General features: G+C 42.4%; 1 protein-coding gene across 3 annotated transcripts in view; it reads right to left on the bottom strand.

Moving 5' to 3' along the window:
* Positions 1-11,010: 11,010 nt before the first annotated feature.
* PNPLA6 (patatin like domain 6, lysophospholipase) overlaps positions 11,011-21,918 on the bottom strand; it is a 262,435-nt gene continuing 251,527 nt past the window's right edge. The window contains exons 34-36 of one of the 3 annotated variants that reach the window (XM_078682176.1): positions 21,401-21,497; positions 18,663-18,775; positions 11,011-13,197 (exon numbers count right to left, since the gene is read on the bottom strand). In XM_078682176.1, coding sequence (XP_078538302.1) covers positions 13,090-13,197; positions 18,663-18,775; positions 21,401-21,497 — 318 coding nt within the window. In that variant the 3' untranslated portion in view covers positions 11,011-13,089. The remainder of the gene's footprint in view (positions 13,198-18,662; positions 18,776-21,400; positions 21,498-21,918) is intronic. The other 2 variants (XM_078682170.1, XM_078682183.1) reach the window with 2 other exon arrangements.

The raw sequence follows: 21,918 nt of genomic DNA, 5'->3' as shown, positions 1-21,918 counted from the left end.
CTGGACCGTTTATACTATAAAGACAAATGAGATGCCCCAACTCCTCGTATCTTGATAATGCAACTATTTAAACAAGACCAAATGTAAATTCATTAGACCTGGTCAGGTACTTTTATTTATACCCATCACTCATATATTTTGTACTTTTTTTTAGAAGGTCATATTTTTTAGGCAAAAGAAGATATACATTTATAACATCACATCACAAGACAAACAATTTTCACAAAAAACATACATGAAAAAATACATCCAATTAACATGAAACATTGACATTAACAATTCATTTCCTCAATGATAACAAATCAAATCCTTTTTTTTAAATAAACAGAAACAAAGCACACCAACAAGTCACTTTATCATTCATTGATACATTGGAAATATATATATATATTGTTACTCTTGTGATCCAACTTCGCTTTGTTTCTGTTTATTTAAAAAAAAGGATTTGATTCGTAATCATTGAGGAAATGAATTGTTAATATTCAATGTTTCATGTTAATTGGATGTATTTTTTCATGTATGTTTTTGTGAAAATTGTTTAAGTCTTGTGATGTGACGTTATAAATGTATATCTTCTTTTACCTAAAAAATATGACCTTCTAAAAAAAAGTACAAAATATGAGTGATGGGTATAAATAAAAGTACCTGACCAGGTCTAATGAATTTACATTTGGTCTTGTTTAAATAGTTGCATTATCAAGATACGAGGAGTTGGGGCATCTCATTTGTCTTTATAGTCTGGGCATTTAACAGCGCCTCAAGAGCACTGGTCATCTTGCCCATGCCCCTAGTGACCTCATTGCTGTTTTGGGTTACAGCCTCCTGCATGTTAATGCTTCTCCTGCATAGCAGGGATGTTGCTGTGGCCAGGCGGTTGATTGCTTTGTTTTGTGCATGTTCCTTGCGCCTTTATGCTAATTCGTTGTCCAGTTTGGTGCATAGCAGCTGCACCGATTGGGTCATTTCGCAAATCCCTGCACACATGTCTTTGTTGACATCTACTAGTTCCCTGATGCCCTTTTCTATGTCTCCCATGTTGTTGTTCAGGGACCTCATTTGGCGTTGGCAAAACAAGATAGCTTTTCCCTGCTTTCTCTGGATTCTTACCATGCTCCCCTGCAGGCCACGGAACACAGTTGGACCCTCCACACGTGCAGATGCACTGCTTTCCTGGACTCTGCGGCGTCTTGCACCAGTATGACCCACCTCTGCACTGGTCTGCAGTGTGGCAGAGCTACCATCAACAGGCAAGGTGTGTGTTTCTTCCCCCTCCATGTGACCTGCTGATGACTCCATTTCTAAAAGTGGGGCCACGACATGCCTCCTGCTTGGTTGTGATGCAGGTGTTGTCTCATGCTGTGACGCTGACATTTCTGGGGATGACAGCAACAGAGGGGATGTGATCTGTCAGGGGACGCCTGCAACTCCGGAGCCATTTCTGCGTCTTGTGCAGGAGGATGGCTACTTGGTGCACCTGTGTCCTGTGAGACGTTCTGTGTACTTGGACCTGGATCCTGACTCTCCTCCCTCCCTGGTGCCGTGCCTTCACTCTCCTGGGAACGCCTGCGAGATGTGTCACCTGTGGACATATGAGCGTACATTAGCTAAGTGCTACTGTCTCACAGTCACTACAATTAAATATTTCTGAGTTTAGCTTTCTTCTCTCTGCAATCATTTCCCTAACTTGCTGGTTGCTGTGCTGTATGACATAGTCTTACATTTCCTAACTACTTGTACCATGATGCATTGCTCCTGTATAGTGCTAGCAGTACTGCACTGGGGTTCACTTGGCCACAAAGGGTAAAGATAAGGATGATGGAATGGGGGGGGAACACTGTGCATGCGTCTTACCTTTTCTGCTTGCAGCTCTGGCTGAGCTGTCTACTTCTCCCAGTCCGCAGACGCTGTCAGGTTCAAAGGTTGAGGCCACCATCTCCTCCAGGTCAGTAAGGGGGGGGGGGTGGTGCTGGGTTCTTGCCTCCGCCAGTTTTGGTTGCCTGCTTGTGGAGTTCAGCCAATTTTTTTTAGTGTGGCTCCTGAGGTCGTAGAATCTCTTTTTCAGGTCCTCTGTGTCTCTGGTTGTCACTCGACTGCATTCACTTTGTCAACTATGTCCAGCCAGAGTTTCCTTTTGGCAGATTCTGCCACAGTGAGGGACTGCCTGCCAAACAATTTTTGGTGCACCTTCACCACCTCCTCAACAAGGACCTGCAGCTCCATGCTGCTGAATTTCATTTTCCTCCTCCTCTCTGGCTGCTCTTTCTCTTTGCTGCTTGCCATTTTGCAGTTTTAAAAGTGCACAAAACCCTATCTGCTGCTCAGGGACTCAGCTCAGCTCCAACCGCCTCTCCAGAAGCTTCCAATTAGTTGCAGCTGCCTGTGTAGCCACTTCCTGGTAGGGAGGGGAGGGTGGTAGCACCAGATTGGCTGCCTACTTAAGTTTCACTTTTGTTTGCTTTCCGATTCGGTATTTCCAATGCATTCCTATGGGCCAAAAGGCCCATAGGAATGAATGGGGAATACCGATTCGGTAAATACCGATTCGGATAATTCCGATTCGGTAAATACCGATTGTCCGATTTCGATTTTTACCGAATCGGTATTATTTACCGATTTTTTATCTACATCCCATTTACCGATTCTAAAATACAGATTCGGTAAAATTCGGTATTTTAGAATCGGTAAATTGGGATTACCTACATCTGGCCCTAGGTTGTTAGGTTCTAGATTAACATAATACATTACATTTTAGCAATGCTGGAAATGTTCATTTTGTTCTTTTTATTTATAGCATGTCTTGTTAATATTCCTTAGTGGGGAGCTGTAGGTCTAGAACATCTGTGAGGCAGGGGCTTTTCTCCATTGCATGCACAAGGGGAGAGACAAAGTCAGTATATGGAGAAGAATCCAGACCACAAACATCTTGAAGTTCATCATACCAGTTTCCCTCATCATATTGGGAAGCATGGTGTTCCCCTCATCAAAATTGTCAATGTCTGAGTCAGTGCCAAACACATTGTGCAAAGGTTAGGTCTTACCATGGGGTAAGGTCAAGGTATAGGCATCTGAAGGTTTGCCTTCTGGCTACGTGCGATCTCGGGCAAGGTCGTGGTTTATTTAGTCCAAAGTTGGATAGCACAATGGCCTTTAATCGTCCTCTGGTGTTGACAGTGTCAGCATTAGGCTGATGCAAAAGGAACCGGTGCAGGGGATGGCCAAGACCCAAGTCACCATCAAATTAAATGCCAGACTCAATAAGGATTCAAGGGCGACTACGGAGACTAGGGAGGACCTGCCGGTGAATGTCCAACTGGAGGCTACCACAGAACCTTGAGGCCAAAAGGCACTCGAGAGGAATCCAGTAAAGTGCTGAAAATGTGCAGTATGGCCACTTTGAAGACCTCTACTTGCTGCAACGTAACCAATGAAATTCGGAAATTCAGGGTGTGCCATGACTAGATTAGGAATTGGCTTTGATGGAGATCAGCAGTGAGACCTGGAAGCACGTGGATACCCTCACACCCTCTCTGGAGTCTGAGAACGGTGGGAACTGGTCAATTTCCACTTTGACTTATGCTTTATTTTGACTTATCTGCTGCTGGAACAACTTCGGGAGCTACAACAGGACTTTCTTTCGACTATGAACTGTTGTGGCATGTAATCCAGTGGTGTTTGGTGACAAAGTTTAGACTCACTGCACCATAAGGCATTCTGGTTCTTCTGGGCACAGTTGACACAGGCCCTGGAGTCAAGCTATGACCCCAGGCACCATAAGCAAACTTTGTGGGTGTCTGTCAAAGACATCTGTTTGCAAGAGTTCTTACACAGTTTAAACCTTGCCATAGAGGGGGGCATGTTCCCTTGCCGACTGGTAATTTTGTTTTAGAAGATATGTATTCTACAGACTAAGGAGAAGCTGCAGATCTGTGTCCGAAGGCACAGAAAGGAACTGATGTCAGCAAACTCTGGTGCCACTTATATGCAGCTCCGCTCGTGAGTACTGCTTTAAATCTTCTGGATCCAGTCAGTCATCAGGGGAATATTCACAAAGTGAAGAATCTGCGGTTCGAAGTATCCATCATAAAATGTATTTTAAATGTATTTTATAGTTTTGATTATTCTCGCAGCTTAAAAACAAAAACAAATCAAACACAGGTGACACTGTTCAAAAGTTTTATTTTATCTGTGGGCCATCCAGTGCCCTTTGATAACGTCTTGTCTTTCGAAAACATTGTTAAATAAAGAATAACATTTTCTAGTAAATAAAATATTTCATGATTACTTGACATCAGTCATGTAAATATCTCCAACTTAAATTAGTTTAAAAAATAAAATATAAAGCACAGCTTTGTTAATCTACATTTATCTGTAGCACAACTTAATAATTTAATAAAAATAACTCTCCATCTAGTGTTAAATAATTACAAAATAATTTGGTGTTGGGATTTGGCTCCAGACTGCCAACCGACTGGCCTCAGAGGTAATGTTCAGAGTCCGAGTTCCTTCAGGTGCCACACATGTGTGAGGCATACCCAAATACGCAAAGTGCAGAAGGACAGGGTAACCTCCTAGTTCATAGGCTCTTTCCTTTTACCAACAAGTGGGTTAGTGGCAGGGAATCCACATGATAAGAATGGTCAAGAGGTAAACATATGAGTATAAATGAATATCTTTCACCTCCTGCACTTGCTGCATTCCGCTGAAATCACAGGTTGTGGGTTATACTACAGAACTGTGAAAACTGGCACACTGAGAACATTGGCTCAAGCAGCAATATACAATTATTTTAAAACGGCTCCAGATGCAAAATGACTGATTCTAATATTTCAATCCAACGTGCCGTCTTGGATACCTGTAGGACATACTTCATTGCAGGAAAGGAGAGCAAAGCATTCTGACCAGCAGAAAGAAAACGCGGCATTGTTAACCTTCCCCCACCCCCCAATCCCCAATCCCCCCACCTCCCCGATTCATAGGCGCCTCCCAAAATCCTCTGCTTCACTCATGTTGCTTCCTTTTTTCTTTTCCTAATTAGATGACATACGTCCGCTCCAGCAGAGATGGAGGTTGGGGCTTACAGAAGGAGGTTGTTGGACCAAGAGTACCAGACTGACTTCAGTAAGTAACTCGCACTTACATCTGCAGTCCCCGTTTACATACGAGTGGAATGATTCCAAAGAATTGGGAACAATGAGAGGTTCTTAGCTAATAAATTACTCAACATCCCTTCAAAAGCATTCAAAAGTATCCCTTGGCACGACAAAAGTTGCACGTATCTTCTGAGGCACAAAGGCACTGCAAAGTGTTTTTTTACAGATAGTATTTGAAGTTGCCCAAGTGGCTTTGTTACAATTCTCAGTAACAGCATTCTTTTCGAACCCTCAGTGTTTGGAAGAATATTAACCATGTTGCCTAGAGGACAGAAGCACCCAGTTTCATAATTCTGGCGCACTCGGTCACTGGTGGAAGTAAGCATCAGCAGATCACACGTTGACTGCCTGCTCACCTCCTACCATAGTCATTCTTCAGAAGTAATGACTGAGGCACCGTGAAGTCCTGAAGCAAATCCCACACTGGAGATTGCACCTGTCTGGGAATGCATCTGTGCTGGGATTGAGTTCTAGGAGATCTTTTGACCCCACAGAATCATGATACCTTACCTCACTGTGGGGAAGGAAAGACCATTTTTTAATGCAAGCTGGATCCACGACTGGGTTGCGAGGTGCACTGGCAACCTTGGTCCCGTCTTCTAAAAGAGGACTTAAGAATCCCTGATCCAAAGATCAAAGATCAAAGAGAAATCCATCTGACAGCATTGGTCAAAGTATAGGGCTGTTTGCAGTTCAAACTTCACTTCTTCCAATCACCAGTCCTATGACTGACTGGAGGAAGGGGTTACCTGGCCCAGGATGCTCCACTCTTTCAAAAATAGTAGCTCTAAATCCTCTTCTGAGAGATTATCGCTTGATAGCTGGCATTATCAAAGCTGCAGTTCAGCATTTCAGTTTTTCAACTTAATGTTCCTTGTTGTGCCATCCAACTCATGTGTGCCCCATTGGGGAAATGTCCAAATAACATACTGTGAATATGATTGGCGTGGTGCACAGCTTGAAATTGATATAGGAAACTTATATTTTTTTGGGGTTGAGTTTTATTTGGGTTAAAGGTGCTCCTGCAGGTGGCGTAACCGTCCAATTACGCTATATTACATTTAAAAATCGGTGAATGCATGGTTATGCAGACATCCCTGCGGTGGGCACTCCGTGTGTGGTTCGTATGATCACAGACTCCACTAGTTTCAAAAATGTATTTATTTAGAGTTCATCATAGTTCCGATTGAATGTTTTTGTTCATTGTTGTTTTCACAATGCAAATATTTTGTTTCACAAACTTCTTTCACACGAATAACTTATTTTTCTCCCCAATGATGCTCCGATACATTTAGAGACAGCATTATTGGAACTAAACACAAAAGACAATCGGATTCAACTCACATGGAACACAAGTACCGACATGATAAGTTTCCTAGATGTACTAATCAAGAGAACTGAAAAAGGAATAGAAACTGATCTGTTCAGAAAAGAAACGGATAGGAACAATATACTGTACTATTCAAGCTTTCACAAAAATTCATTAAAACAGCACTTGCCCTACAGTCAAATGTTGCGAGTCAAACGGATCGTTTCAGATCAAGACCTATGCAACAAACGCATGGAAGAGATGCACACGAGATTCATGGAAAGGGGATATCCCCAAGCCATCATCAAAGACGCCTCCAAAAAAGTCGCAAGCATCACTCGAGACAAAGCATTAACTCAAACCACCAAAAAAGAAAACACCAGAATGGTGCTTGTGTCAAAACACTCCACACTTAGTGGTAGATACAAAAAAATTATACTCAACCACTGGCGGATTTTAGCAAACGAACCGGATTTCAAAAATCTGTTTGAGCTTCCACCAATCTTCGCATACACCAGGGCTAATAACTTCAGAGAAATCCTATCCAAGGACAGTGCTCCACAGACTGTATACAAAGGAACCAGACCATGTCTCAGTTGCAACAACTGTAACAACATTATTAAAGGCAACAAAATCAACCATCCAATGAAAGGAACAGAGATTAAAGTCAGGGTTAACGCAACATGTGATTCCTCCAATTTAATTTATTTGTTGAAATGCCCATGCGGAAAGATCTACATTGGGAAGACCGAGAGGAAAATAAAAACCCGCTTAAACGAACATAAGTCCAATATACGGACCAAACAAGAAAGATCCAGCATTGCCATGCACTTTCTAGAACACAAACATACAGTAGCACAATTGAAGTTCATGGTGCTTGAAACCATTGAAAAGAAAGAAGGTAGAGACAACAACAAAATCCTGCTACAGAAAGAAACAGCATGGATTTATCGCATGCAATCTATGAAACCATCGGGGCTAAATGACCGGATCGAACTTAGTTGTTTTCTATAAGTACCTCTGATGGTACAGATGGACACTTTGCTCAGCTGTTAACGACTGTTTTTACTAATAACATTTTTTGTTAAAGACTTTTTTGTTATGTAATTTATGGATGATTCACCAATGTTCTTTTCATTCATCTGACACTACACAACACACTGCCCCACTGTCCTTCACCATTCCCGTTTATTTTTCTCTTTCTGGACCAAGATTTCCGTCCCACTTGATCACACAGATTTGTACCCCTTTCCAAGATGGCCGCCCGCTTTTCTCGGACATACGGAAGTCCTTCTTCCACCTCTATCCTCCCTGATCACTCAGTAATGAGTCCGTAAACTATTTCATTACTCGAGGTTCTCTCGTTTATGCAAAAACGCCACCGAACATTTGGAAGCCGACCAAGGCGTCTTCTCTTTGGGAACCGATTCAAACGAACGACCGCACTTTTTCAGTAAGTCGGGCGCACCCGCATTTCAGTTTACTTTATCTATTCGTTATTTTCTACCGCAAGAGCCGACCACTGATCACCGCTGTTTATTTTTCATAGAACCTTCGAACCAATCGAACGAAAAGACGATGTAAGTGATTTTTGCACACTTCGTGTGATCCCCCCACACCACGTCTTATTCTGTCACCACACCTTCCCACTATTTTTAACCCCGTCTTACATTCCTTCTGGGCACTTGTTTTAGTACATTAACCCTGAAAGACCACGCACACTATATCGTTATGTCACTGATGTTGATTTATATGTTGTATATTTGTGATAATGAGCTCGGGCTATGTAGAAGACTGATATCACTGTTTAAAATTACAGGGCTCCTTGAGAAAGGGCTATTATTGCCCGAAATGCATCGGAGCATCATTGGGGAGAAAAATAAGTTATTCGTGTGAAAGAAGTTTGTGAAACATAATATTTGCATTGTGAAAACAACAATGAACAAAAACATTCAATTGGAACTATGATGAACTCTAAATAAATACATTTTTTAAACTAGTGGAGTCTGTGATCATACGAACCACACACGGAGTGCCCACCGCAGGGAGGTCTGCATAACCATGCATTCACCGATTTTTACAAATAACATACTGTGCCTGAGACACAGGAGGCATGAGCTTGATTACTCAGGGTACAAGACAGAGGGAACTTTCAGTGCACAAAATTGAATTAGACTGCAGCAAACTGGTAGAAGTAAAAAGGCCAGGCTATGGTAAAAGAACACTTCAAGTTGGGGGTGATAAGGGCGAGCGCAAATCCTGCTGTTAGGCTCCAAAGAGAACTCAAGAAGATTTCAAGAGCTCCCTAATGATAGGCAAAGATGGCTTTGCATACGGGTGACATTTGGGGGCAGGCAGCTTGTGGGGCAATCATCTGCAAATCTCACCTCCGCCATGAACAGAGATAACTCAGAAATGAGAGATCCCAAGGGGTTGCAGAAAATAAAGCATCTACGTATTCCATGCTTTCTGTAACCAAAGTACTGTAATTTACCCATAGCTCAAGCATTAAGCAATCACTTCACAGGGGAAATGGCTTTTCAAATTTCATCCCCCCCAAAATATACTTATACACTTATTGCAAGTATGTAAGGGGTGGCTCAGGCCAGGTACCACAAACAGTACCTACAAAAATCATCCTCTTGGACTCATGCTTTGCGTGATCCACCATCCGCAATCAAGTTCTTGAAAGCTTGGATGAACCTCTCAGAGACAGTGCAAGAAACGAAAAGGCAAGAGAGAAATCTCTGTTGAGGAGCCAAATGCAACAGGAAAAAGGCTACTCATATGTTCTGGCACACACTAAAAGAGGATCAGCTACTTGCAGGGGTAAAAGAAAACAGGCAGTGATCGAAGAAGCTGATCACCATGTACAGGGGCAGGCACCGGGTCTAGCTGTGGGCATGGTTATGAATTTTTGGGCTTCCTTGCTTTTATTCTTGTTGCTAGCAGAACACTTTGCCCGGCCATCCCATAAAAGGCAGAAGTAACACAAGAACGCAACTGTGCTCCAAGGTAGAGGTACATAACATTTCACAGGATGAACGACCAGAAACAATTTCTGGCCACATCAAACTAATCGCATGAAAATGCAATTTGTGATATGCCACCAAGATAGCTTCAAATCTATCATATAATAATATATTTATACACAATTGATGATTGCTTAGTAGGCACAGCATGCTAGACGAATATTGGCAACCAAAAACAAAATCCGTTGTAGGAAGCACCCCACTGCCTGCGGACTCGAAGGAAGAATAATCCAGTTTCAAACCTTGTGATGTGAGAGATGAGGCTATGTCTCTGAACTCAAGGTGGTTCAGTAGTAGGACTTGAGTTTTCTGATGTTTGCGTCCGCAGCACCAACTGGCAAGCAAGCCATAAAGCAAATCACACAGCAGCTCACTCACACCTCACTAATCGCAGCTAAGGATGCACTGGCATAGTGTTCCTGCTTCTTCAGCTCGAAAACGTGTTTCAAGTCCTGGACACCTACGTTACCCTGATTTGGTTTATTTAGTATAGGCCACAATTCTAACTGAAGACATCTCATTGCACAGCCAGGCCCACAATGTTGTTTTCATAGCCACCCTTATCCTTCCTTTACAAACAAAATCTATTAAATCCCACTCTCCAGGCGCTGCTTGACTACCAACAGTCGATTCTGTCAGGCAACCCACCCTCTAACACAAGAAGGCAAGTGCAACCTCCATGATAGCAAAGTCTATCATTGGTGAGCTCAGGACTGTAAGTAAAGGATCAAAGTTCTGCTCATGATTGACATCCACAGTATGAGTATTGTTATTCATTCTTTGGGCCTCCTAAACGGTAAATAACACACCCATAAGCCTGGAGTTAACAACCCTCCTTAAAGAGGAGCATCCGACCATATACTTTTCATTAAATGGCTTATGTGCTCAGTGGTACAGGCCTGGATGAAAATTCACTCCCCTCTAAGGCAGTCACACTCTCTTTCTCCATACAGAATATGACTGAAGATAGTTCCAATGCAAGCCAACAATAATTCTGAGCACTAAGCACAGTAAAACCCAGGCACATCATGGCATGAGAAATGAGCTTTGAATTCAGTCAATTCTGCGGGAAAAATTCTGAATGGAGGCTCCATGCGGATTAGCTATAGATGACTTATTTTTCCATATATGAGAAGATCTCTTGCATACTTCCGAAATACGTGGTGAAACGACTGCACTCAAGCTTACTTGCTAAGTTTTGTCTCTTATTATTCCAGATAGATCTTAGGGTAAATCCAAGAATCATACATCATCATATTAGCTAGAATCGGGGAAACATCACAGAAGGAGCTCTTCGAAGTACTGCACTAGTAAATGGTGACGGTGTCGTCTTACAGCCCCAATGCAAGGACACTGCTGACCAAACTCACCCTTCTGGTTGAGCATTGTCAGGCAGTGGATACAAATGGATTCAATTTCATGTCTGCTGAAGCAAGTGCAGCCAAGTGATACCCTTATAGAAGCATATACAACCCTTAACGGAGATCACTACGATGGAGTGATACCAAGTGATGAGAGATGGGGAATTAACCAGTTTTGTTGAGTTTGTGCAAGAGCCGTAGCGGCTTTTGGGATTAGTCTGTTAAAATGGGTTTGTCTCATTTGCGAGTAAAGCAGGGGGCTGGGTCCAAGCGAGAACTGTGAGGGACTGTTGGCAGCTTAACTAAGAACCTATATGAAGACCAAAGGGGAGAAAACAAAGTGAAACCCTTGAACATTAATTACAGGTCCCGTGATCCTCTGGCTTTTAAAAACTCAACTCACTAGAAATGAAACTGTAACAAGCCCTGAAGTCTCTTTATGGAATGAGAACACTTCATTGACCTGCGTCCTACATATTTTCGTACAGTCCCTCCCGGTGCATTCCTATACTTCAGGACGAGGAAACAGCCAGTAATGACGCCATCTTGGTGCCTCCTCTTGCTTGCTGTGAACCACAAGTGAAGGAACCTCTGCTTTAGCTCTTGTGTGGCCTAACGTTTTTACTGCAATAGTTGCTGTAGGAAGTTCTAGCAAAGTATAGCTTCCCCCGACCAGATACTGTTCCAGCAGACCTTTTCCCTTTATGAAATCTCACACTATAGGCAACATACCAGAAAACAGACATGGTTCAATCAGCACCAGAAGAAACCATCATGCACGGGCTGGGGGCCAAACATGGTTGTGGAGGCTTGCACTTCATTTGTTCTGAACTGATTTTGCTAGGTCTCCCATCTCGCTGTCAAGTTCCTGTGGAGTGCTAGCAGTACCCAGATCTCGGACTGAGCAAAGGAACCACATCTCAAAGGTATTTCTTGGAACGTTTTCTAGATGAGCATGCCGACTACTGATGGCCAGATAGTTAAACTGAGCAGATGTGTACTGGGCACACTAAACAGTTTTTGAGGGACGCAAAAAATAATCACAATTGTACCATGAAAACGTGCCTAGAGTCTTTCGATTAGTGGTGGAAAATGACAGGGATTTATATTGTCGCTACTCATGGGTGAGAAGACCTGGACAGTTTAATGCAGACATACAAACACAGCTCCAATGGCAGGCTGTCCAGCATAGTTGGATCATTTTGGTAATTAGTGTAGTTGTTCAACTGTTGAGCATGCTGCGGCCTGCCCCAATGATCTACATAGATCTAGGGCATACTGCCTCTAGGGACAGAGCTTCAGCCATTTTCTTGTGTTCACTCACTGTATAACCATCTGAAGACCAAAGCTGGCAACAAACGCCATCGCCTCCTTTTGAAATACCTCCCGACATGACAATACACCTGGTGACAACTGAAATGCAACTACCTTCTTCATTAGTCTTTTCGATTGAACCATTCTTTTTTACTCAGTGCTTCAGAGAACATTATAGCTTTAGCAACATCCAGCTGAGGAATGTTTGGGGAGATCTCAGCTCTCTTCTCCTGTATTTTGGAATTGGTCATCTTTGATTCGGCACTCTTTTATCCATACTGCTAGAGAGTCTTCAAAGATGCATAGCAAGCTGATATGAGAAGGAAATAGCTTCTTCCCCACACTAAAAGAGAAACTCCTTCCCTAGTTTGAAGATTTGTTTTTTCCTGAGTCCTCAGTTTCCACAGTGTTGCGAAGGACCTCCTCATCAATCTTACTGAAAAGTACTTTACAGCCATGGTTCAAGGTGTTAATAAATTTACTGGACTTGTTTCCCAACAGGACCAAGATGGAGTCCCTGGCTGCCGGAGGCCTTCTAGAGTGGTTCTGTCTCTTGTCCCTTTCACGCAATAGTGGTTTAAGGAAGTGCAAAACAAACCCATCATTCACAGAACCTTACCGAACAGAGGGCAGCCCAAGATTGACACCAAAGAGCAGCGGAGCCTACTCTGCCATCTGCACATTGATGATCATAAGACCCTAGGACGAACAGCAAAGCAGCCGTGTTTTTCAAGCTGATTGGTCAGGTGTCGATGTGCAAAACGTTCATCTCTTTTGTCTATCACTGCATCATGTCTTGTGAGACCAACATGAAAAATCTGTTCCGCATAGCTGTAGATGGGGGCAGATGCCCATGTGGAGTCCACATGAGGTTGCAGAGGTCTGTTATGGAGTTCTCAGTAACCTGAGAAGGCTCATCTGTCTTATAAGGCATCATCATGGTGGAATGCAGGGGCTCGGGCTTCAGAGTTGGCATTGGAGGCAGGCTCTCTAGAGCGGCTCTGGCGATGTCGTATGCTCTTCTCTTCATCCTAAGTTAAAACACAAGTTGAACATTTTAGGTCATTTGGCTCTGTTTCTTCAATACATTGAGTCAGCTCCTGGATGGACATGCAAGAAGGGTGTGAAGTCATGAAACCGTGTAGGAAGAGTGCATGTATGAGGTGTTATCGTATAAAGGATGAACGTATAAGCGTAATGTGAGCAGCAGGGGCCATATGAGAGACAGATAGGATGGGTGAGTATGTGAGAGGAGGAGGCTGGTTAGGAGGGAGAAGAAGGGCACCCAGCGGAAGAGAGGAAGTATCATGGGCAAGTAGTGAAAAAGGAAGCGTGATTGTGATTTAGAGATAGAGTGGGAGTGACGGGTTGAATGTGGGAGCTGGGAGATGCAGTTGGAGAAACAGGTTTAAATACAGCATGGGTTTGGTGCACCTGAGAGGAATTAGGGCCAAGGTGTGAAGAGGTACAGAAGCCCTCTAGGTCTAGTGAATGGAAGAACTTCACCCCAGTCACAGTGCACCATTCAAGCATTAACTATGGGAGAGGGAACCCCATTTCTCAGAAGACACCGCTCACAATATGGCCTTTGTGTCTGCATCACCTAACACAGAGAGCACCACATTGTGCTAAAACGGGAAACCACGATTACGACGCATGCTTTACAACGCAAGCTTTTACCCCGCATGCCATTAAAATGTAATGGCATGCTGTAGGGGGTTATAAGGTGTTGGATTTAACTCCAACACATTTCCTACTGTTGCACAGACTGGAGTTGGAAAAGTAAATTATACTATTCCAAACTCCATCGCACCCAGACAGCAAGTCGTAGAAAATTGCGTTATAATGGCATGCGGCGTAGAAGCATGTGTTGTAACATTATACAACTGCTAAACCCCTACTGCAGGGATAACCTGTGCGCTGGCATTGCAAAATGTATGAGGAATAGCTACTGGGCCATGGTGTGAAGTGTTTAGAGCCTAAAAAAGCTTGAAGTTTGGCTTGATTCTAAATGAGGCAGACAGATCTTCAGTATTCCGCTAGAACAGAGTACCCTTTCTGCCACACTCGAAATGAGGCCCTAGGTTATGATTATGACACTGACATCAGGGAAAGAATCTGTTCCATTTCATGTCATATTTTCCCAGATGCTCTTATTTATGGTCTTTTTGCCCCTTACAACTTTCATGCATTCGTGATGTAAATGTAGATGTCCATTCAAGGACAGGAGATTGGAAAGGTAACGTTGTCCTTGCATCCTGGTCAGCAAATTTTGTTTGCATATTCTGAGCCATTAGAATCTTCTTTGCATTGTCGTACCTGAATTTCACTAGGATCAATGTGATCAGTGGTACTGGTGAAAAAGCAAAGAGAAAGTTCTCAGACTAGTTAACCAAAAGGACATTGCCAGCAAACTTGGTTCCCAAACCCTGTAGGCGAAGTCTGGGATTTTTGTGTTTTGCCATGTTGTAAACAGAGTTACTTGAGAAAGACACCATTTTGCGAACATTCCTTCTAGCACATCATTGGTGAGAACCCAGTTGAGGTTTCCCACATACAATCAGAGGAGTACATCTGCCTGGGCATTTTTGAGACCCAGAAGATGAATTCCAATTTCCTTTTTTTGCTAACCAATTTATTGAGCTTTACATAAAGGTAACATACAAATTGTGCATCATATCGCCAGCCTCTGAATCCCCGGTAATTCTTACATTTGTATCGATAGATGAGTGCACAACAATTTCTCAGTTGGTTGTCAACATGAGTCCCAGCCTATAGTACTCCTATCATTTGCCCTAAACTTTAGAGTGTAAGATTAATTAATTTTATGGTTACATTTCTCAATAAGTGCCAATACCAGATAGTTCGGTTCTCCTGATTGTGGCGCCCCCTTACTTGGTGAGGTAATGCCCTGTGTTGTATTGGCAATTTGAATTAGAAATCTGTTCACTGTAAGAAACGGGTAGAAAGGCCTGGAAAGCGAGATGGACTAGCCTCAACTCAATACACTGATATGATATAGTTGTATCCACGTCCAGCCAGAGGCATTGCACTGTCAAACTACCTACTGAGCTCCCCAGACCTTTTGTCACAATGGTCTGCGATGGAAGTGACTGATAAAATGGCACTCCCTTCAGCAGAATAGACTGCGTGCACCACCAGTGAAGAGATTGTTTGGCCTGAGGAGTCACAAGTAACTTGTCTTCCCCAATTACCTTTTCATTGTGGCCATTGATCTTCCAAGAATTCTGTAGAGGTCTCATATGATAACTTGCATTTGAGACAATGAACATTTAGGAAAAGATGGATCCCATAAGTGAAGACATTGAACAAACAGTTGGTAAAGAAGTCTTACATTTTAAATTTGGAGCGATTTCTGACATATGGAAGATACTCACTCCCCTGAAGGATACACTTATGCTTTTGTGGTATCTGGGGTGCCCCTAGATAAGCCAGGATGAGAACTTGGGTCTTTGTAGATTTTTGGAAGTGGGCACAAAGGTCTAAATAGTGTAGTAGGGCTATGGTTATGTTAAAGCCCTAATAAGCTTTCTCTCCCGTATAAGTCTTTATCAGATGGTTGTCAAGCTATGGGTAGATGAAAAACTCTACCTACAAAAAAAGCTGCTACCACTACCACATGCTTTAAAAAAGTCTGAGGTGTTGATTTCAGACCAAGGGGTAGAACCGTGTACTGAAAGGTGGAGTTTCCCTCTACAAACCTCAAGAACGTGTAGGTTTCATTATTACTGGAATGTGGAAATAAGCATCGTACACGTCCACTGCACAGATCCAGTTGGCTTTCTAGAGTTGGGGAAATATTTCATGGCTTTCTAATCCAAAAAACACCTTGGAAGAATGCCTTGCCCATTCTGAGAAAGGAATGGGCCCTAATGAGCGCTTCAGTAGGAGTGCTGCAGCATCCTTCCAAAGTAAGTGCAGCAGATGTTTTGGAGGAGACTTCAGAGGAATGAACTGTGGAGGGATCTTGAATAGAAGAGTGCAAATGTTCAGAATAATCAGTAAAATTCATTTGTCAGAAGTAATATCTTGCCACTCTTTCAAGAGGTACAATACACTTCCTAGCACCGAAGTGGCACAGAAAGGAGAGACATAGTAGGGCAGTCATTGCTCGGAATGAGACTACCTCTTTCCTGATGAGAAAGACTGTTGCTTTCTTCTACCTCTGGAAGGCCTTCTATGGTACTTAAGCTGTTGATATTATCGTTTACCTCAGAGCTGTGAGTGATATGATTACTGAACTGACTGAACTCTCCACATTGACTGGCAATGGATGTTGTAGTGTTTGTATTTCTTCTTTTGTCCATTGCCTTCAGAGTCTCTGCCTCATTCTTCACATTTAGCATTTAGACTGAACACAATAGAGCCAGTTAAGGGAAGGTTCATAATGTTCAGATGGGTGCCAAGTTTTAAGAAAGCAAGACACGGCCATGAGGATTGTCTTAGAGAAACACTGTGGCAGAACTCTCATATATTTAGTTCCGCTGCATCTTTGGAGGCAATGATGGACTAATTAGAAGCCGCTCCTGCCTAATCTCTAGCAAAACGTACTTTCATTGACCGGGTAGGTAATCAGAAGACCTCTCCCAAAGTACCCTGTCAAACTTTCCAAGAAGCGCCAATGCACGGTTTGACTTTAAGGATGTCACTCATGTGCCATAGACCTTTCTTCCTTCCACCTCTATGTCTGCTCTGCCTGCTGGGAGAAATAGATATCTCTTATGCTGAAGCATGTTTTCTCCTAATTGCAGATACTATAGTATAGTCTGATTTAGGTTCTTGATGGAAGAAAACTGGGTTCTGCACTAAAAGTTTTATATATTTTTTGCGATATCAGAGTCACAATCGTACTCATTGTCGGTGAGAGTAATTTTTCTACAACCAATTCTACCAACCCAGGTACCAATGGCCAAAGTGGCTTGAGTAATGTGTGAGGCTGCAGAATCTCCATTATAATCGAGACAGAATTGTGAGGTGTCTCAATTGGTTAGTTTAAATTTGCTGCTCCCCTCAGCAAAAACATCCTCAAAGGTCGTAATGTTGCCTGTGGATGATGACTTTACATGTATATCAGTCAGTTAAATAGGCATATACGACAAATACGTTAATGACTAATATGATAAATCAAATCTTCTCTGAGAAACAGATGGAGAGCTGTCCAAGGCGGAGATCAACAAAAAATGGGTGTTTGCATCGCATGCTGTCAGATACAGGAATGGTATCTCACTTGTAGGTAATATAGAAAAATGTCTTTGAACCATTTACTGCTTTTGCAGGAAGGTGCTGAGGTTGTAACAGTTTGTGTAGTGGGGCTTTTACCAATATAATCATCCATAGATGACTTCATGGTAATGGGGATCCCTCACGAAATAGTGAAAAAAACAGTCTGCCAAAGAGAATGTGATAATATTGTCGTAGTTAAAAGCACCCACATCAATCTTGTTGAAGCGGAGTGTCTTGACGGCAGCATTTTTCACATTGAGAGATTAGATTAACAGTGCTTTGATGTTAAATGCCTCAATGCTGGGTGTCATGATGGGTAAGGTCTTACAGTTGGATCAGAGTACAGTGAATGCTTGAAGAGTGACAGCTTTGCAGGCTTTCCCCTTTAACGGCACGGTGTCTGCATTAACAACGTCATCATCAAACATTCAGCAGTGATGGTCTTTGACGCTGAACATATATTCTCTATGGTGCCACGCTTTGTGATCAATCAGGAGTTGCAGGAATGGCCTGGAAGGTAATGAAAGTGCCTCTTCTTCTTCTCCCTGGATCACCCTCTGTTGGAGGACTCAGATGGAGAGGGTCCAGCTTCACAAGAAGGGGATCCTTCGCTGGTCGTCCTGGTTTACGTTTTCATTCTCAATCTTCAATGTGAGCTCTTCAAACTCTACCCTCAGATGGATCACTTAGGTATTTAAGAGTTCTTTTGGAGATCTTTCTGCAGAATTCAAAATCTTTGGATGAAGGTAAAGGTGGGAAATTTACCATACATAAATTACATGGGTCTAAGTCAGCCTGCTTCTTCTCACAGGCAGGGCATCTAAAAACAGTTAAGGCATAACTAAATATGGAATGAGTAAGAGATGTTGATTGAAGCCAACATTTTTTTTAAGTGAGGTACGAACCTCACTGAATAGGGTTTAAAATCCCAGCTATGCTGCCTTTTGTATTATTTGGAATGAAAGTAAGTATTTGAGAAAAATATGGCTAGTTAAAGCCATGGAGGGTTTTGTGCCGGCATTTGACAAATGGCAGCTTTTTACTGACTTTGTTTATACGCAATAGGCGATAAATTCAAACTGAATTGTTCCAAGTCCTAGCATGCAGGCAGGAATATTCTATGTTTATGCCCATCAGTGAAGTTCCAACAATGCAGGATCTGAGGTTCTTTTTATAAAACTGTTAGGGGTCTACAATATAGAAATATCTAGCTTTCAGGACAAATCTTGAAGATGGGTCACCATAAACTTACTGTCTCAAAGATGCCATTGGTGGACCAATCTGTAGGGCATAATTCTGACTCCTCCTCAGGGACTGCGTCCATCCCTTCGTCTTCATACTCGGTCAGGTAGTCGGACTCTTCCGCTGAAAAGAGAAGAGATATAAAGGTCACTGGCTACATAGCCCCTGTCTGCTACAAGATATCTCTTGTGTATAAGTTCCTACCTCCCCAAAACACCTTTCTGATATACTATCAAGCAATAAATGAAGGACAATGATTTGTGAAGCTCAGTGACACCTAGAAAAAATTCCGGCACAGGAACAAGAATGAAAGAGGCTTGAACAGCAAAGGGCAACAAAGAAAAGAAAGGTTTTTAATGACTTAGATCTTCAATGGTAAGTCAAAAAGTAAAAGAACTGAGTCCCATTGAGTGAGGTCCAAAACCAACCACGTATAGAGAACGGCTTGTCTGTAGGAACAGCAGACTGGGCTTAATGAACATGATTAAAAAAGGCAGAGGGGTAAATAGGGAAGCAGACTCTCACAAAGAATAGAACGGATAATCACAGAGAATGAACAGTCAAAATAACAAAGGACCTCAAATGATTCCTGCAAAGGGAGCCAAAGTAGCTTTTTAGATGCCTCTTATGGTCACGTTTCAGGAGAGCAGACATGGTCTTATTACTAGGTTTTGGATACTGTGAAGTTTCCCCAGCTGAAAGGCAGGCATTGCTATACACTAGATGCCCAAGTATACATGTGGTGAGAAGTAACATGTTGCACGCATGGATTAATAGGAAGCGTTTTTTCCACAAGCATAATTGGATAAAGAAGAAACCACCACATTTGACAGGACAAAGAAAGGTGTTTGCTAAAATGTAAAAGTCAGATCCCGGGTTTTCAACCAAAATGGGAGCAGTGATAAGATAGTGAGGCCAAAACTGGTTCAAGGTATGTTAGAAAGGAGGGAAATGCCTCATAAATACCCAATAGGTGAGAGGTAGAGGATCAGTGGGTCATTGAATGCTATCAAAGAAAAGGTTTTGGGGCAGGGCAACTACATTTGATTTTCAAAAAATACCGTACAGGAATAGATGGCATTATTTGGTACAGATGTAAGCGGAAAGTACAGGTTCCAAAATGGTCTGCATTACACATTTCGATCAACAAAAAGTATCATATTTGTCTGGGCAGGAGAGGGCCAGTGTTGGAACTAAAAGTCAAAGCGTTACATCTTAAAACTTAAACATAGTCAAAGTAAATTAGGAACAAAAAAAATAGAAAAATACAAGCAGAGTCCCTTTGCTGGTGTTTAAACAGAAAATATATTTCCCGAAGAGGGCCACATACATCATGTTATTTGAGCATCATAGCGGGCAACATATCACTTATCAAGTTGATTATGGATGCTTCTAGGAGTTGAAACGTTTGGAAAAGGGTTCAATCATTACACATCGACAATATCGTTTTGGAATGATTTTCTGCTAAATGATACAATCTTAGAAACATGACATTTTCCACAGTTTCTCTACAATAAGACGTTAGATTCACATGTGCGCTGCACTACAACCTCACAATTCTTTTTCATAGCAGCATTGTTCACAGAAAAAAACGTCATAACCTGCAACAAATAAACTAAACCATGTTAACTGTTTTAAAATACCTGTTTTTCCAAAACGCCAACAGTGTGGCTTTGTTACAGCATTTGTTTGGAGAGTTGTACAACTGAAACAATTTGGAATGGGCTTCCAACCACAAGGCTTAGATACAGCCAGTTATTAACTGTGGAGTCTCCAAAAATACACATAATAAGGGTTCAGAAGGAAACATTGTTTTTATTTTACTGAACAAACAGTTTTATTATGGCTCTCTAAACAGGAATGCGCATAACTGCTCCTTCTCCCTGTGCTGTGGTGGTTCTGTGGTCAAATTATTCAAAGGGCTTTAGGAAGGTCTGGGATGCAGAGATAATTGGGAACTAATATTCTCTGAGATCTAGGAACTCAGGGAAAGCCTGGAGAAGGTCAATGTTGACTGTACTGCCCTGGTCCTCTTGTGGCAAGAGTATTTATTCAAGAAGAGTGAGTATTATGGCCTGCTCGAGGGGAGAGTGAAAGAGTTTTCTAAATTTAGTGCACACTGCTGGCTAAACAGCCTATAGGCTATACAAAACAGTATATCTTGGTGCTGGGGTAAGCTATGGCACAAAACATACATTTTAAGCCGGGCGTGTTCGTGAAAGAGTTCTATGCGGGTGTCCTGCACTGGATTAACAGAAGGAGATGCTACTCAGATGGTAATTGGAAGAGCTGTGTAGGGTCCCAATGTTGAAATAGCAGCTGGAGAGTGAAGTCAGGATCTAGGGGCATCAGAAGAGCTCCATGTGGGGCTCCTGTACGAGAGAAGCCTAAGGAGCTGAAGGCTGTATGGATGGATGGAGGTGCATTAGCAGAAGTGTGTGTGGGGTCCCAACAATTGGACATTAGGGTGGAGGGCACATAAAAATTACTGTCTGTGGTAAAAATCAGTGGGGTGCCTGAATAGAGGAAGTGGTGTGAAAGGTTCAGTGGTGGGGCTGCTTCTGGTGCATTTACTGAACCAGCAGAGTGTTGTAGATAAGGGCTAAGGGGCACAGGCAGAGCACCATGATGGCAGACATTCACAACTCTTAGTGGCTAGTCTCCAAGAAAATATCACCAAAAATAAGCATCACTTGCTAAAATATAAACTCCTGAGCACTGGGTCAGAAGGGCTTGAAGTCTACTCACCATCTGCATAACCATCGGCCAAACAACTCTGAACCGGCTCAATGCGGGAGACTATTTCTGCCAGGTCTGTGAATCCTGCACCAGGGCACATCAACAACTGAAAGAGAAATGAACCACAATGTGGGCCGAAGGGAGAGAATAAGGAGGAGGGCTACAATCCACAGAGGGTGGAGGTCTAGGAGGAGTTAATGGCAATGAAAGAGAAAATATGTTGTTTGCGATATAGAAAAGAGTCACTTGGTATTAAGGCTGTGCAGAGAGCTGTCTTGTCTACAGTCAAGTCCTCCGTTTCTCTCTTTTTCTTTAGTCATGATATGACACCCGCCTAAATTAAGTGCAGCTTTCAAGCAAATAAAGAGGTAAGGAAATACCCATCAAAACATGTTTTTATAAAAACTTTAGTCACCTCAACGTCTCTGTTAATAACTAGCTACTTGGAGCTTAAATATTGATCAACATTGCTTATGAGCATTATTGAGGACCTCAGCTCCCATAATACATTTGGACTAACTTAAACT

Source organism: Lissotriton helveticus, chromosome 1_1, assembly GCF_964261635.1.
Source record: "Lissotriton helveticus chromosome 1_1, aLisHel1.1, whole genome shotgun sequence".
Lineage (NCBI taxonomy): Eukaryota > Metazoa > Chordata > Amphibia > Caudata > Salamandridae > Lissotriton > Lissotriton helveticus.
Note: the sequence above shows the minus strand (reverse complement) of the source record. Positions and strands in the feature narration are given on the sequence as shown.